This window comes from Somniosus microcephalus, chromosome 34 (genome assembly GCF_052327205.1).
Source record: "Somniosus microcephalus isolate GS21.2 chromosome 34, FLI_Smic_1.0, whole genome shotgun sequence".
Taxonomy (NCBI): domain Eukaryota; kingdom Metazoa; phylum Chordata; class Chondrichthyes; order Squaliformes; family Somniosidae; genus Somniosus; species Somniosus microcephalus.
In genome coordinates, this window is record NC_141020.1 from 18,193,815 (window position 1) to 18,212,018 (window position 18,204).

Here is an 18,204-nt window from a genome sequence, read left to right on the forward strand (position 1 = left end):
ATGAATCTAAGAGCACACAAATCAACAGATCTAAGCTACAACGTCATACTAACATGGCTTGAGTATTGTGTGCAGTTTTGGTCGCCTTATCTGAGGAATGATGTTCTTGCCATGGAAGGAGTTCAGCGAAGATTCACCAGACTGATACCTGGGATGGCAGGAATGACGTATGAGGAGAGATTGGGTCGATTGGGCTTATACTCGCTGGAGTTTAGAAGAATGAGAGGGGATCTCATTGAAACTTATAAAATTCTAACAGGACTAGACAGACTAGATGCTGGATGTTCCTGATGGTCAGGGAGTCCAGAACCAGGGGTCACAGTCTAAGGATAAGGGGTAAGCCATTTAGGACAGAGATGAGGAGGAATTTCTTCACCCAGAGAGTGGTGAACCTGTGGAATTCTCTACCACAGAAGGCTGTGGAGGCCAATTCATTAAATATATTCAAGGAGTTAGATATATTTCTTAAGGCTAAAGGGATCAAGGGATATGGGGAGAAGGCAGGGACAGGGTACTGAGTTTGGATGATCAGCCATGATCTCATTGAATGGCGGAGCAGGCTCGAGGGGCCGAATGGCCTACTCCTATCTTCTATGTTTCTATGTTCTCTTATGCAAGTCAGTTGCTCAATCCAGTGAGGGCAATACCATTTCAGAAACGAATACTCATTCCTGGAAACATGAGCCTTGGCTCAGTGGCAGCATTCCTACCAGAATCTGTAGGCTAAGGTTATCTCTGTAATCTCCTCCAACCAACGCCCCCACCGCACCCGCACCACCCAGATAGCTGCACTCCTAATTCTGGCCTCTTGCCCATCCCTGATTTTAAATCGCTCCACCTTTGGTGGCCGTGCCTTCAGCTGCCATGGTCCGAGGCTCTGGAATTCCCTCCCTAAACCTCTCCACCCCACTTTCCTCCTTAAAACCTACCTTTGACCAAGCTTTTGGCCGTCTGCCCTAATATCTCCTTACGTGGCTCGGTGTCAAATGTTGTCTGATAACTCTCCTGTGAAGCGCCCTGGGACGTTTTACTATGTTAAAGGCGCTATGTAAATACAAGATGTTGAAGCTCCATTTCGGACATTCCCGGCGAGCGCAGACTCGGGTTCTGGTCTCTGAATACAGTAGTCGATTGACATTCAGCTAAGCACTCATGTCCGATTGGAGTGGCGTAGTCATCTCCCCAAATGCATCTAGCCCGTTCTCCTGGCAGATAGTTGGGTCAGGCTAATGAGATGTGAAAGCAGTGGAACAACTGGATTGCTTCATGCATCGGAGTACAGAAGAGAAGAAAATACTACATCCTAGTGGCTGATCGTGTAATTTAACAGAATGTGCAAATAAATTTAAGCGAGAAATTAAGCCAAATCTTTGTGCATCAGACCATAAAGCAACTTTGAAAGAAAAGAAAGACTTGCATTTATATACAGGAAACTTTGTGCTATCCGGAGGTGAGCTATCCGGCAATCTGGAGCCACCGGCAAAAATCAGCAGCCGTTTTTTATTTTTTGTTTGTTTTTTTTTGCTTTGTTTGAACAGTCAAGCTGTGCAAGGTCTGTAGCTATAGCAACAGCTTCAGCTACAGAGCTTTAGGGCCACACCGAGTGTTTAGAAGCTGTTGCTAAGCAACAGTGTTTGTTGTCAAATACGGAGATAAGAATCTCCGTATCTCTCAACATTAACTCTGGAGAGTACGGCAGTTTTGAGGCAACGGCAGCAGCTCGGTCCCGTGGGTGCCGGATAGCACAAAGTTTCCTGTAGCGCCTCTCAGGACGTCTCAAAGTGCTTTACAGCCAATGAAGTACTTTTGAAGTGTAGTCACTGTTGTAATGTCGGAAACGCGGCAGCCAAAATGCTTCAAAAGTGCTTCATTGGCTGTAAAGTGCTTTGGGACATCCGGTGGTTGTGAAAGGCGCTATATAAATGCAAGTCTTTCTTTTTTTCCCTAAAGAGATTTGATGAAAAATCCTCCCTCCCTCATCTACAAGGGTCCATGAATACACAACACAATACGCATGTAACGCAACAATAATTTATCCCCTTTTTCCATGGCGCCACATGTTGCCTCACTTCAGAATGTGTTTCTAGGTTAAAGGCGTTATGTAAAGGTAAGTGTTACGTAAAGGTAAGTCATGAATAATTGGCAATCTTGGAGAGGGCACAAGGATGGCTAGTTTAGGAATATCACACTGATGCTGCAGGGGGCACTCTTCTGACAGTGTGTTAATTAAATTGTTAGGCCACAGCAGAGCGAGCTCCAACAAATGTTACACGATTAAGAACATAATAATTAGGAGCAGGAGTCAGCAACACAGCCCCTCGAGCCTGCTCCGCCATTCAATAAGGTCATGGCTGATCTTCGACCTCAACTCCACTTTCCCACCTGATCGCCATGTCTCTCAATTCCCCTAGAGTCCAAAAATCTATTGATCTCAGCCTTGAATATACAGGAAACTCTTTTTTTAATCTGGTGCCGGTTTATCAAAAAGTCCAGATTACAGAGAAGTATAGTAAAAGGTACGAGAGCCCTGTACACAGCAACAGATGCAGGCGTCCCTGTTGCATGGCAACAGGTGCGGGAACCCTGGCCACAAGATCCAGGCGTCCCCGTTGCTTAGCAACAGGTGCAGGAACCCCGGTTACACGGCCACAGATCCAGGAACGGCCACTAATATGAAGTAAAACTTACCTGAACCTACTCCTGAATTTTGCCGGTTAACAGAGATTTCCGGTTATTTAGGTAACGGTAAATCGAGAGTTTCCTGTACTCAACGATTCAGCATCCACAGCCCTCTGGGGCAGAGAATTGCAAAGATTCACAACCCTCTGAGTGAAGAAATTCCTCCTCATCTCAGGTCTTAAATGGCCGACCCCTTATCCTGAGACTATGCCCCAGAGTTCCAGACTCTTCATCCAGGGGGAAACAACCTCTCAGCATCTACCCTGTCAGTCCCCCTCATAGTTTTATATGAAGTTATCAAAAAGTATTTGATTCCCCAACAGATATCCTTGATCACAAAAGGCTAAAATCATCCCTCCAACTTCCCCAAAAAAGGACAAATATCCAAAATCAGAAGCTCTCCTAGTCTAAGATATAAATTCCTCAGCACTACAGGAAACTTTTTTTTAAATCCGGCACGGACGGGACCGACGTGGTGCCGGTTCATCAAAAATTACGGATAACCAAAAGCTATAGTAAAAGATACGGAGCAAGCAACAAACCCTGTTGCTTAGCAACAGGTTCAGAACAATGGCCACAAGTTGCAAGCGTCTCTGTAGCTTAGCAACAGCTGCAGCCACACCCTTGCACAGCAACAGATGGAGGAAGGCAAGTAATAAAAGTTACCTGAAGCTACTCCTGAATTTTGCCGGTTAACCGAGATTTCCAGTTATTTAGGTGCCGGTAAATCGAAAGTTTCCTGTATTTGGGTTGCTCACTTCATTTAGTGGCTGTGTTCTCTAAACCTCTCTCATTTTTTAAATTAATTCTCAGGATGTGGGTATCGCTGGCATGGCTTATTATTGCTCATCCCTAAAACAGAGGCGTGCTCGGCCAGAGAGCAGTTAAGAATCGACCATGTTGATGCAGGACTGGAGTCACATGTAGGCCAGACCGGGTAAGGACGGCAGGTTTCCTTCCCGAAAAGGACATTGGTGACCCAGTTCGGTTTTTAAGACAATCCGACAGCTTCATGGTCACTTTTACTGGTAGCAGTTTGCTTTTTATTTCCAAATCCAGATTTAAAAATTTTTTTTGAAATTCTCAAACTGCTCTGGTGGGATTTGAACTCAAAATTCTCTGGATTATTAGAAACATAGAAGATAGGAGCAGGAGTAGGCCATTCAGCCCCTCGAGCCTGTTCCGCCATTCAATGAGATCATGGCTGATCATCCAAATTCAGTACCCTGTCCCTGCCTTCTCCCCATATCCCTTGATCCCTTTAGCCTCAAGAAATATATCTAACTCCTTGAATATATTTAATGAATTGGCCTCCACTGCCTTCTGTGGTAGAGAATTCCACAGGTTCACCACTCTCTGGGTGAAGAAATTCCTCCTCATTTCAGTCCTAAATGGCTTACCCCTTATCCTTAGACTGTGACCCCTGGTTCTGGACTCCCCAGCCATCATAAACATCCTTCCTGCATCTAGTCTGTCCAGGCCTGACAGAATTTTATAAGTTTCGATGAGATCCCCTCTCAATCTTCTAAACTCCAGTGAGTATAAGCCCAATCGACACAATCTCTCCTCATACGTCATTCCTGCCATCCCAGGTATCAGCCTGGTGAATCTTCGCTGCACTCCTTCCATGGCAAGAACGTCCTTCCTCAGGTAAGGCGACCAAAACTGCACACAATACTCAAGGTGTGGTCTCACCAAGGCCCTGTACAACTGTAGCAAGACATCCTTGTTCTTGTACTCGAACCCTCTTGCTACGAAGGCCAACATACCATTTGCCTTCTTAACCGCCTGCTGCACCTGCATGCTTACCTTCAGCGACTGGTGCACAAGAACACCCAGGTCTCTTTGCACTTCCCCTTCTCCCAATCTATTGCCATTCAAATAATAATCTGCCTTCCTGTTTTTGCCACCAAAGTGGATAACCTCACATTTATCCACATTATAGTGCATTTGCCATGTTTCTGCCCAATCACCCAATCTGTCCAAATCGTACTAGAGTTTCACGACATCCTCCTCACAGCTTACCCTCCCACCCAGCTTTGTGTCGTCTGCAAATTTGGAGATATTACATCCAATTCCCTCGTCCAGATCATTAATATATATTAGTCCAGGCCTCTGGATTATTCCTAGCCACTGTGCTACCGTAACCCTAGTTACAGGAAACTTTCAATTTACCAGCACCTAAATAACCGGAAATCTCAGTTAACCGGCAAAATTCAGGAGTAGGTTCAGGTAAGTTTTACTTCATATTCTACTTGCCTTCCTCCATTTGTTGCTGTGCAAGGGTGTGGCTGCAGCTGTTGCTAAGCTACAGAGACGCTTGGAACTTGTGGCCATTGTTCTGAACCTGCAGGGTTTGTTGCTTTATACGGAGCTCTCAGCTCCGTACCTTTTACTATCTTTCGGTTATCCGGAATTTTGGATGAACCGGCACCACGTCGGTCCTGTCGGTGCCAGATAAAAAAAAGTTTCCTGCAGCTACTTGGGTCAGGATATGCTAGTTTTACTTTGTCTCCATCTCTTTTGAGCCCTATTGCACAGCCTGGTCTCCGATCGTCTTGGATCCCCTTGCCATTGGACCAAGACCTTGCTCTGTCAAGCCCCGTGTGGTAGCTGGTGTGCGACGGCCACCCCACGTTAAAAGAATTCATGCACAGGCATCGTCCACCCTTTAAAATGAAGTTCAGGACCTGGAACGTCAGGACCCTCATGGACAACCCCAACAGCGACAGAGACTGTAGGTCCCGCATTGGACTCATCAGTCACCTGAGAACTCATTTTTAGTGTGGAAGCAAGTCATCCTCGGTTCCGAGGGACTGCCTAAGAGAGAAGAAGAAGACAGTGTGCTGGACATGATGCAAGTTCAGGTCAATTTCGAGCATTATTCCAGCAATTGGGATAAAGTACACGGAGGAAAATGCAAACCGATTGAGAGCAAACGTACCATAGGCTGCTCCGGGAAAGAAAACATTGTAGGTACAGCATCTGCCTTCAGGTATCGTGTCCCCCACCTCCATTCAAAGCTGTCGGGAGTGAAATGTTCACTGCAGATGTACTGGTACGGGGACGGAACCCATTTCGCCCTTTTCATATTTGAAAGCCACTGCACGAGTCGTTCTTTGTCATTCGACGGAAACCTCAAATCAAAACAAAAAAATTGCTTGTCAGACTCAAAAAAACCACACGGGACTTCTCCTGACGCTGTCGATAACAGTTTGCCCGCAGTGTTAATCTTTAAAGTTACTTTCCCCACAGTTCTACCGCTCCCACCCCCCTAGAGCGCTCAGTACACATTTGTTCCCAGCTAGGAAATCAAGCAAGTGCCTCAAGGATTTCTCCACAATTCAACACCAAAGCTACCTTAGCCAAGAAAAGGCACCGGCCCATCAACCAGCATGGGTACTTGGAATACTGTGACTATCTCCACGGGAGCAGAGGAAGCTAAAACTTAATACAGGTTTAAAAAAAAATTGTGATGGGTTTTGTAGAGCAAATATAAAAAAAGGACCATTTCTTCTGGCCGGAGTCAGTGGCAAAGGATCATCAATTTCAAATCATCACAAAATGAGCGAGAGGGGTTGGGAGAAACTTAGTTATGCAAAGGATTGGCAGGTCAACAAATACTTTACCACGGTGAATAATTGCGGCAGAGACCCTCTTTAAAGGGAAAATTGGATAAATAGACGATGCAGAGAAAATTACAGGGCTATGGGGAGAACACGGGCCAATGGGATTCGTTTTTGACTGCCCTAGCCAAAAGCTAGCACAGAGTGGGCCAGATGGCTTCCCCCTGGGTTGTAAGCTTCTACGATCCGATTGGAGCATTTGTACGCAGTCATCAAGTTTCCAATATCACCGCACCAATATAACTTCACTCCGCAGTGATATGTTGACTTTTACAATGGGCATTTACTGTACTTGGATACAAAGAATAAACGTTCAGCTGCGCCATCCACTGAACTTGCAAAAAGAGTGCTACAGAGGGGAAATATTTGTGTTAGCGTGGAAATGGCCTGCTTTGCTCAAGCAACTTAAGACAGGCCCAAATAATCCTCTTTGAGTGCACCGTGACAGAGTTAATCAATCTATTAAAGAAAAAGAAAGACTTGCATTTCTATAGCACCTTTCACGACCACTGGACGTCTCAAAGCACTTTACAGCCAATGAAGTACTTTTTGAAGTGTAGTCGCTGTTGTAATGTAGAAAACGCGGCAGCCAATTTGCACACAGCAAGCTCCCACAAACAGCAACGTGATAACAACCAGATAATCTGTTTTAGTGATGTTGATTGAGGGATAAATATTGGCCAGGACACCGGGGAGAACTCCCCTGCTCTTCTTCGAAATAGTGCCATGGGATCTTTTACCACCCGAGAGCGCAGACTGGGCCTCGGTTTAACGTCTCATCTGAAAGACGGCACATATGGTAGAGAGATACCCCAGGCATGGGAATGAAGAGCAGCACAGTATGAACTGCAAAAATGTTGTGCAGTTTATTCACCAAGAAAAGGAGATGAAACACACAGATGAAGTTGCACAATGAGGCTATATCATCTGCATGTTTGTTGAGCAAGTACTCTGCTGGATAATAAGGATGGAGAACAGGAGAAGTGGGAATAACTGAGGTTCCTAACTCCCACCAAGTCCCGTTCACCCATCACCCCTGTGCTCACTGACCTACATTGGCTCCCGGTTAAGAAACGCCTCAATTTCAAAGTTCTCATTCTGGTTTTCAAAACCCTCCATGGCCTCGCCCCTCCTTATCTCTGTAACCTCCTCCAGCCCCTCAACCCTCAGAGATATCTGCACTTCTCTAATTCTGCCCCCTTGAGCATCGTTGATTTTAATCGCTCAACCATTGGCGGCCGTGCCTTCAGCTGCCGAGGCCCTAAGTTCTGGAATTCCCTCCCTAAATCCCTCCGTGTCTCCACCTCGCTTTCCTCCTTTAAGACACTCCTTAAAACCTACCTCTTTGCCCTATTTTCTCCTTATATGGCTCAGTGTCAATTTTTTTGTGTTATAATACTCCTGTGAAGCGCCTTGGGACGTTTTACTATGTTAAAGGCGCTATATAAATACAAGTTGTTGTTCCACTGTCGCAAAAAGAGATCTGTAGAGACAATAATTCACAAACAAGCATAGAACTTTTTTTTTTTTTAAAAAGGAGTATTTTTTAATGCACCTTCCTTTCTAACCCACTCTAGCTTCAAGTGATATACAGGAAACTCTTTTTTTATCCGGCACCGACGGGACGCCGGTTGATCAAAAAGTCCGGATTACAGAGAGGTATACTTACCAATGGACGAGAGCCCCGTACACAGCCACAGGTGCAGGAACCCCGGTTACACACGGCACTTGTGCAGGAACCCCAGTTACACGGCACTTGTGCAGGAACCCCAGTTACACGGTGCAGGAACCCCGGTTACACGGCACTTGTGCAGGAACCCCGGTTACACGGACACAGATCCAGGAACCCCGGTTACACGGCCACTAATATATAGTAAAACTTACCTGAACCTACTCCTGAATTTTGCCGGTTGAGAGAGATTTCCGTATATTTAGGTGCCGGTTAAAAGAGAGCTTCCTGTACATGGATAGATTTTCCTTAGTCCATCCCCAGATTGCCTGGATGCAGCGAATATCGGTGAACGGGCAGGTTTCTTTACAGTTATACCCTGTCTGATCTTTCAATAGGAAAACTTCCCTCCACTGCATGGACAGCTCTCATTACAACCACCAAACTTTTGAATTATCCCCTATTTAGTTTCCTACAAAGCAGCAACTCATGTTGGCATAAGACAGCACCAGCAGCATCCTCATTAACTGGATAGAAAGGATGGACAGTCAGCACCAAGGGAAGAAGGGGCGGAGCAGGGGGAACCTTCTGGGTTTTTTTCCTCTCCTAGTACCAAGACTCTGAAGCCAAATACTACAGGAAACTTTCGATTTACCGGCACCTAAATAAACGGAAATCTCGGTTAACCGGCAAAATTCAGGAGTAGGTTCATACTTCATATTACTTGCCTTCATCGATCTGTTGCTGTGCAAGGGTGTGGCTGCAGCTGTTGCTAAGCTACAGAGACGCTTGGAACTTGTGGCCATTGTTCTGAACATGTGGGTTTGTTGCTTTATACGGAGCTCTCAGCTCTCCGTATCTTTTACTATAGCGCTCGGTTATCCGGAATTTTTGATGAACCGGCACCACGTCGGTCCCGTCGGTGCCGGATAAAAAAAAGTTTCCTGTACTGCAAACTTGGGCAAGCTTAACCAGAATTAAGCAGGTCAACCATTCAGATGCATGTGGCTCTGTATTGCAGTGCCTTTCACAACCCCAGGAAAACGCGGCAGCCAATTTATGCACAGCAAGGTCCCACAAACAGCAATGAAATAAATGACCAGATCATCTGCTTTAGTGCTGTTGGCTGAGGGACAAATATTGGCCAGGACACCGGGGAAAACTCCCCGGCTCCTCTTCGAAATAGTGTCACGGGATCTTTTCCATCCACCCGAGAGGTTTAACGTCTTATCCGAAAGACGCACCTCCGACAGTGCAGCACTGGAGTGTCAGCCTAGATTTTATGCTCAAGTCTCTGGAGGACGACTTGAACCCACACTGACTCGGAGGTGAGAATGTTACCACTAAGCCAGCGTTTTTATATATTTCCAAAAGAAAGCTTTAAAAATAATGATGATTTCACTGAATACATTTGCATTGAATTCTTTTCAAAGAGTTTGGCATCAAATGTATTTTCCTATAGGTTCGGTAGACCGGAGTTACTTGTGTAAATAGGTTACGATATGCTGCCACCCTTTGAAACGTTAAGGTTCGGAACACCGTTAACAGGCCTGCTTATTTGCAAACTGTTCACAATTTATCTCCCAATAAAGCGAGTTACACATGCCACCTCTCCGTGCTCTCCCGCACACTGCCGGGGAGTGCCGCGAGATTAAGGGGAGATTTAATTGAGGTGTTTAAGATGGTTAAAGCATTTGATAGGGTAGATAAAGAAAACTATTTCCTCTGGTGGGGGAGCCCAGAAAAAGGGGGCATTTAAGACAGGGGAGATATTTGATAAACTAGTCAAACTTAGAGAGGATAAAACCGCTGGTCCAGATGGATTGCAGCCACACATACTACAAGTAATAAGGAAAGAGATAGCTGTCGCACTATATATATAATATAAATATATATATATGCCAGAGAACTGGTGGACAGCAAATGTTATTCCTATATTTAAAAAAAGGGAGATAGAACAAGTCCAGGGAACTATAGAGCAATTAGCTTAACGTTGGTGGTAGGAAAGATAAGGGAATCTTTACTCAAAGATGTAATAGAAAAACATCTAGAAACCAAAAATATAATATAGAGCAGTCAGCACGGATTCCAAACGGGAAGGTCATGCTTGACCAACCTTATTGAATTCTTAGAGGAAGTAACAGAAAGAGTAGATAAGGGTAATGTGGTAGATGTAATATACTTGGATTTTTAAAGACGTTCGATAAGATACCGCATAGTAGACTCATGACTAAAGTCAGAGGACAAGTAGCAGAATGGATAGCAAGCTGGCTACAACACAGAAGAGAGAGACTGGCAGAAGGCGGGAAGTGGTGTTCCAGAAGGATCGGTGCTAGGACCACTGTTGTTCCACATTTACGCAAACAATTTGGACTCAGGAATCGAAAGTACAATTAAAAAATTTGCAGAAGACACCAAATTTAGGAGTATAGTTAATACTGAGGAAGATTGCTGACAAAATAAAAGATGACGTTAATAAACTTGCAGAATGGGTGTGTAAATGGCAAATTAATTTCAATATAGACAAATGTGAGGTGGTACATTGTGGTCGGAGGAATAAGGAGGCCACCTACACCTTGGAAAATAAGAGTCAAAATGGGAAATAACAACAGAGAATGCTGGAAAAACTCAGCAGGTCAGGCAACATCCGTGGAGAGAAATTTGAGTTGACGTTTCGGGTTGAAACCCTTCTTCAAAACTGGAAAGAAAATAAAAAGATCGAAGGCAAAGCTGCGATCGAACAAAAGAAGAAAAGGAGACAATAAAAGGTATTAGAAGCCAGATGAGATGGTAATGGGCCCGTGGAGACAAAAGGCAGCTGAGATCAGGTGTGAAGTGTACTGGCAGGATAAGGACAGCTGCCAGGTGAGAGAGAGAAACAAAAGGAAAGGAGGGGGGGGGGGGGGGGGGGAAAGGAGGACCCAAAACAAAGGGGTGGAAAATATTAAAAGGAAAAAAGTAATAGAGGCCGAGATTATGATCTGAAATTGTTGAACTAGATATTGAGTCCGGAAGGCTGCAGAGTGCCTAATCGGAAGATGAGGTGCTGTTCCTCGAGTTTACGTTGAGCTTCCGTGGAACAATACAAGAGGCCAAGGACGGTGAGGTCCGAGTGGGAATGGAGCGGTGAATTAAAATGACAGGCGACCGGAAGCTCGGGGTCACCCTTACAGACTGAACGGAGGTGTTCCGCAAAGCGGTCACCCAATCTGCGTTTGGTCTCCCCAATGTAGAGGAGACCGCATCGTGAGCAGCGAATACAGTATACTAGATTGCAAGAAGTACAAGTAAATCGCTGTTTCACCTGGAAGGGGTGTTTGGGGCCCTGGACAGTGGGAAGGGGGGAGGTATAGGAGCAAAGGGAGCTAGGGTACAGATTCACAAAACATTAAAAATAGCAAGGCATGTTAACAAGGCCATAAAAAATGAAAACAAAGCACTGGGGTTCAATTCTAGAAGAATTAAATTAAAAAGCAGTGAAGAACTTATATAGAACCTTGGTTAGACAACACTTAGACTACTGCGTACAGTTCTGGTCTCCATATTCCAAAAAGGAGATGGAGGCACTGGCGAAGGTGCAAAAAGGATTTACAAGAATTAGATACCAGAACCTGCAGGTTACAACCATCAGGAAAGACTGAATGGGCTGGGGCTCTTTTCTCTAGAAGAGAGAAGGGTGAATGGTGCCCTGATCGATCTCTTTAAAATTATGAAGGGGTTTGCTAGGGTAGACATCCACTTATGGGGGAAGTACAAAACTAGAGAACATAAAAGATAAATAGTCACTAATAAATCCAATAAGAAATTCAGGAGAAACTTCTTTATCCAGAGTGTGTTTGGAATGTGGAACTCGCTAGCACAAGGAGTCACTGAGGCGAATGGCATAGATGCATTTAAGGGGAAGTTAGATAAGCGCATGAGGGAGAAAGGAATAGAAGGATATGCTGATATAACGAGATGAAGTAGGGTGTAGAGCATAAACCAGACCAGTTTGTCTGAATGGCCTGTTTCTGTGCTGTAAATTCGATGCAATAGCCTTAAAATTAAGAGCTAGGCCGTTCAAGGGTGAAGCACCTCCTGACACAAAGGGCAGTGGAAATCTGGAACTCTCTCCCCCCCAAAAATCTATTGATGCTGGGGGGGGGGGGGGGTCAATTGAAAATTTCCAAGATTGGTAGATTTTTATCAAGTAATGGTATGAAGGTACATGGAACCAAGCAGAGTTACGATACAGATTAGCCATGATCCAAAATAAAGAACTTGCCTTTATATCGCAACTTTCAAAACCTTAGGACAACCCAAAGTGCTTTACAGCCAATGAAGTACTTTTGACGTGGAGTCACTGTTGCAATGTAGGAAAAGCACGGGTCAATTTATGCCAAAGCAAAATGCCACAAACATAAATACAATGAATGACCAGATATCTGTTTTATTGTCAGCTGTGGCTCAGTTGGTAGCACTCTCACCTCAGAGACTCGAGCACAAAAATCTAGGCCGACCCTCCCAGTGCAGTACTGAGGGAGCTCTGCACGGTCAACGGTGCCGTCTTTCGGATGAGATGTCTGTCCTCAGAAGGGGACGTAAAAGATCCCATGGCACTATCTCGAAGAGCAGGGCAGTTCTCTCCCAGTGGCCAATATTTATCCCTCAACCAATATCACAAAAAAAATTATCTGTTAGTGGGGTCTTGGCTGCCGCAAATTTCCTACGTTCCAACAGTGAACCGCACTTTAAATTTTTTGGCTGTAAAGCGCTTTGGGACATCCTGAGGTTGTGAAAGGCGCTGTATAAATGCAAGTCTTTCTTTTCTTTTTGATGCTGGTGGAGGGATAAATGTTGGCCATGATCTCATTGAATGGTGGCACAGGCTGGAGGGGCGGAATATGGGTATCGCTAGCAAGGCCAGCAATAATTGCCCGTCCCTAATCGCCCTTGAGAAGGTGCTGACAACCGAGCGGCTTACTAGGCCATTTCAGAGGGGCAGTTAAGAGTGAACCACATTGTCTGGAGTCACATATAGGCCAGACCGGGTAAGGGCAGCAGATTTCCTTCCCCAAGTGAACCAGATGGGTTTTTGCAACAATCCGATAGTTTCATGGTCACAATGACACTAGCTTTTTATTCCAGGTTTATTTAATTAACTGAATTTAAATTCCCCAGCTGCCATGGTGGGATTTGAACTCATGTCACTGGGGTCTTTAGTCCAGGCCTCTGGATTACTAGTCCTGTAACATAACCACTATGCTACCGTACCCAGTTGAATGGCCTCCTCCTGTTCCAATGATGCAGTGCGCTCGGCAGGAGGGGGGGACGGGGCCAGAGTGTCAGCTTGGCTCAGTTGGTAGCACCCTCGCCTCCGAGTCAGAAGGTTGTGGGTTCGAGTCCCACTCCAGGGAGTTGAGCACAAAAATCTAGGCTAGCGCTCCAGTGCAGAGCTGAGGGAGTGCTGCACTGTCGGAGGTGCCATCTTCCGAATGAGACGTAAAACCGAGGCCCCGTCTGCTCCCTCAGGTGGACGTAAAAGATCCTGTGGCCACTATTTCGAAGCAGAGCAGGGGGAGTACTTTTTTTATTCATTCTGGGATGCGGGCGTTGCTGGCGAGGCCGGCATTTATTGCCCATCCCCTTGAGAAGGTGGCGGTGAGCCGCCTTCTTGAGCCGCTGCAGTCCGTGTGGTGAAGGTGCTCCCGCAGTGCGGATAGAAACATAGAAGATAGGAGCAGGAGTAGGCCATTCGGCCCCTTGAGCCTACTCCGCCATTCAATGAGATCATCCAAATTCAGTACCCTGTCCCTGCTTTCTCCCCATATCCCTTTAGCCTTAAGAAATATATCTAGGGAGGGAGTTCCAGGATTTTGACCCAGCGACGACGAAGGAACGGCCAATATACTTCCAAGTCAGGATGGTGTGCACGTGACTCTGAGGCGATGGTTGTTCCCACGCGCCTGCTGCCCTCGTCCTTCTAGGTGGAAGACATCTCCCCGGGGTGTCCCGGCCAAAATATTTACCCCCTCAACCAACATCAGTAAAAAAAAACAGATGATCTGCTCATTATCACATCGCTGCCTGTGGGATCTTGCTGTGCCCAAATATGGCTGCCGCGTTAAAACACGTCAAAAAAGAAAAAAAGCGCGCTGCACTGCCCGTGAAGCGGTGTGTTGGGAGGTCCTGAGGTGGTGGGGAAAGGCGTTGTAGGCTTTTTGTCAAGAGAAGCACCAGACTCCGGGAGGGCCCTCACCTCACCGGCGGCCAAAAAAAACAAACCCACCGCCCGCCCGCCAACTCACTTGTAGAAGCTGATCTTCCGCTTGTCGGGCGCCAGCTGCCCGGCGTGGCGCCAGCAATCGGTCACCGCGCAGTTCTTGGGCATCGCAGCGAGAGGAGAGGAGAGGCGGCCTGGCCGCCCGACCGCTCCTCCTTCAAACTGAAAATCGACGGCAGGCCTGGTCGGGGAACGGGGACTAAAAGGCCGCTCGCGTCTGCGCCTGCGCTTGCGCACCCCCACACCACCGCACCAGACGCCAGTATCAAATATGGCGTCACCCTCCATTGGGCTGTCATTCGACCGGCGCGCCATTTTTCATACTGGCGATTCTTTTTAGACATTAGAACCATAGAAGATAGGAGCAGGAGTAGGCCATTCGGCCCCTCGAGCCTGCTCCACCATTTAATGAGATCATGGCTGATCATCCAAATTCAATACCCTGTCCCTGCTTTCTCCCCATATCCCTTGATCCCTTTAGCCTCAAGTAATATATCTAACTCCTTCTTGAATATATTTAATGAATTGGCCTCCGCTGCCTTCTGTGGTAGAGAATTCCACAGGTTCACCACTCTCTGGGTGAAGAAATTCCTCCTCATCTCTGTCCTAAATGGCTTACCCCTTATCCTTAGACTGTGACCCCTGGTTCTGGACTCCCCGCCATCGGGAACACCCTTCCTGCATCTAGTCCTGTTAGAATTTTATAAGTTTCAATGAGATTTTAATTTTAGATCTATATATAACACACACATTCTGTTAAATGAAGGGAGGCGAACTGCTGCCAACCCAGTGAAGTAGTGCCATCTTTTTGTTTCTTAGCTTGTCCCATTATCATCTCCTTTTCTGATGAAGGGTCCCAGACCTGAAACGTTGACCCTGTTTCTCTCTCCACGGATGCTGCCTGGCCTGCTGAGTGTTTCCAGCATTTTCTGTTGTTATACCATCTCCTTTTGCCTTGTACCATCATCCCTTTTGTCAGTCAATTGGCCGCCGCGTTTCCCACATTCCAACAGTGACTCCACTTCAAAAGTACTTTGTTGGCTGTAAAGCGCTTTGAGACGTCCGGCGTGTGGTGAAAGGCGCTATAGAAATGCAAGCCTTTCTTTTTTTCTTTCAATCTCTCCCGCCTTCCATCCGATCACAGACCTTCCCTTTTGGTCTTTCCTCCGCTCCTCTCTGCCCCAGCTTAAAAAATCTCTCCTCCCTAACCTTTTCCAGTTCTGACTGAGGGTTCGACCTGAAACATTGACTCTGTTTCTCACTCCTCGATGCTGCCGGACCCGGTGAGTGTTTCCAGCACTTTCTGTTGTTATTCCAATGAAGTAGTTGCTGCTGAACTGAGCCGAGAAGAAAATTAACAATTAAATTGGTGTTTCTATCGGCTTATGTAGAATTGGTGTTTCTTATGAAAGTTGAGCACCACAGCAACATGTCTCCAGGATGGACACTATGCAGACTATTCTCTGCTGGGTGATCTCGATTCTATATAGTGATTATCTCCCTGTGAACTAACAACTATTCCAATGCTCTCCTGGCCCGGTCTCCTACTCTCCGCCCTCCACGCACCCGAAACCCGGCCGCTCGTATTCCTAACTCGTACCAAGACCCGTTCACCCATCACCCCCGTGCTTGCTGACCTACACTGGCTCCTGGTCCAGCAATGCCTTGATTTCAAAACTTTCATCCTCTGTGGCCTCACCCCTCCCTATCTCTGTAACCTCCTCCATCCCTACAACCTTCTGAGATCTCTAAGGAGGAGAGAGAACATAGGAACAGGAGGAGGCCCTTGAGCCCCTCGAGCCTGTTCCGCCATTCAATGAGATCATGACTAATCTGTGACCTAACTCCATATAGCTGCCTTTGCCCCATATCCCTTAATAGCTTTGGTTGACAAAAAGCTAACGATCTCTGATTTAAAATTAACAACTGATCTAGCATCAATTGCTGTTTGCAGAAGAGAGTTTCAAACTGCTACCACCCTTTGTGTGTAGAAGTGTTTCTCAACTTCACTCCTGAATGGTCTGGCTCTAATTTTTAGACTTTGCCCCCTAGTCCTAGACTCCCCAACCAGCGTAAATAGATTCTGTCGATCCCCCCTATCTGTTCCCCTTAATATCTTGAAAACTTTGATCAGATCAGCTTTTAATCTTCTAAATTCTAGGGAATACAATCCTAATTTGTGTAATCTCTTCGTAACTTAACCCTTGGAGTCCAGGTATCATTCTGGTAAACCTACGCTGCACTCCCTCCAAATATCCTTCCTAAGGTGTGGTGCCCAGAACTGCTCACAGTGCTCCAGGTGTGGTCTAACCAGGGCTTTGTACAGCTGCAGCATAGCTTCTACCCCCTTGTACTCTAGTCCTCTAGATATAAAGGCCAGCATTCCATTAGCCTTTGTAATTATTTTCTGTACCTGTACATAACATTTTAATGATCTATGTACATGGACTCCAGTCTCTTTGGACCTCCACTGTTCTTAGCTTTTCACCATTTAGAAAGTACCCTGTTCTATCCTTTTTAGGTCCAAAGTGGATGACCTCACATTTGCCTACATTGAAATCCATTTGCCACAGTTTTGTCCATTCACTTAATCTGTCGATATCCCTCTGTAATTTTATGCTTTCATCCATACTGCCTACAATGCTGCCTATCTTTGTGTCCTTGGAAAATTTGGATATATGACTTTCTATGCCATCGTCCAAGTCGTTAATAAATACCGTGAATAGTTGAGGCCTCAACACGGATCCCTGCGGGACACCACAAGTCACATTCTGCCAATTTGAGAACCAACCCGTCATCCTTACTGCCGTTAACAATATCAGCTAACATGGGGTCCAGGAAAAAAAGTTGGGTGGTCAGCAGTTTAGTGGGAATAGGGTCGAGGGAGCAGGAAGTGGGTCTCATGGACAAGATGAGCTTGGCGAGGGCATGAGGGGAGATCGGAGAGAAACTGGAGAAAGATGTGAGTTCAGGGCTCGAGCAGGAGGGAACCTTAGAGGTCTCAATCTTAGTGACAAAGAAGTCCATGAGCTCCTCGCATTTGTGGTTGGAGGTGAGGGTGGGGGAGACAGCGGAGAAGGGTTTAATAAGACGGGTTGCAGTAGAGAAAATAAGCCGGGGGGTTATCTTTGCATTCCAGGATGATTCTGGAATAGCGATAGGTTTTGGCAGACGAGAGCAGGACCCGATAGTGCTTTATGTGGTTCAGACAGATCTGGCCGTGAATGGCTAAACCAGTTGTCTGCCATATCCGTTTAGATCTGCGTCCCTTGGACTTAAGGGAGCGGAGATGAGGGCCGTACCAGGGTGAACGACCAGGGTGAGAGAGAGTAATGGTTTTAATGGGAACTAGGGCATCAAAGGTGGTGGTCGAGCAGATCGCTAGCTGCAGAAATGTTGTGGTGAATGGAGGGCCAAAGGTTAGACAGTTGGGATTTTGAAAGTGCAGTTGTAAGTGAATCGGGAGAGAGTTTTTAACCCTTAACCCCAATCATGCGGTGTCAAAAGCGCAAAGCAGAGCCAGCTGCAGTATCAATAGTCATTGTGACGTCATCGTAACTCATTGTGATGTCACCAGTTGTCATTCTGATGTCACCGATGATGCAGGTCGGCGGCGTTGTCAATAGTCACTCCGAGAAAGAACTGGGGCCCTGGTATTACTGATACACCTGACTGCAATCTGTGTACCCCACGATTAATTATTGGACTGAATCCCGGTAATGATGCTGTATAAGGGAGACATTACGAGTTCAAACTCCCATTGCTGAGCGTCACCCATTGGGAGCTCATCATGGGAATCTGGGGCATGGAGGGTCAGTGCACCCGGTCAGGAACACAAATTCATAGAATCCACCCTTAAATCTGTATTATTTATCATTAGCTTTCCGAAAAATAACATTAAAAGCAGTTTAACAATCAATCTATAAATGCAGGACTCAATCCATTGTGAGGTCACCCTTGCCAGTGAG

At 46.1% G+C, this 18,204-nt stretch overlaps 1 protein-coding gene across 2 annotated transcripts in view; it reads right to left on the reverse strand.

Moving 5' to 3' along the window:
• The window catches only part of LOC147096848 (THAP domain-containing protein 5-like), a 32,285-nt gene extending 17,839 nt beyond the window's left edge, over positions 1-14,446 (reverse strand). Inside the window, exons 1-2 of one of the 2 annotated variants that reach the window (XM_085973533.1) lie at positions 14,262-14,446; positions 5,624-5,816 (exon numbers count right to left, since the gene is read on the reverse strand). In XM_085973533.1, coding sequence (XP_085829659.1) covers positions 5,624-5,816; positions 14,262-14,344 — 276 coding nt within the window. In that variant the 5' untranslated portion in view covers positions 14,345-14,446. Of the gene's footprint in view, positions 1-5,623; positions 5,817-14,261 lie in introns of those variants that run through there. The other variant, XM_085973534.1, reaches the window with a different exon arrangement.
• Between the last annotated feature and the right edge of the window lie 3,758 nt (positions 14,447-18,204).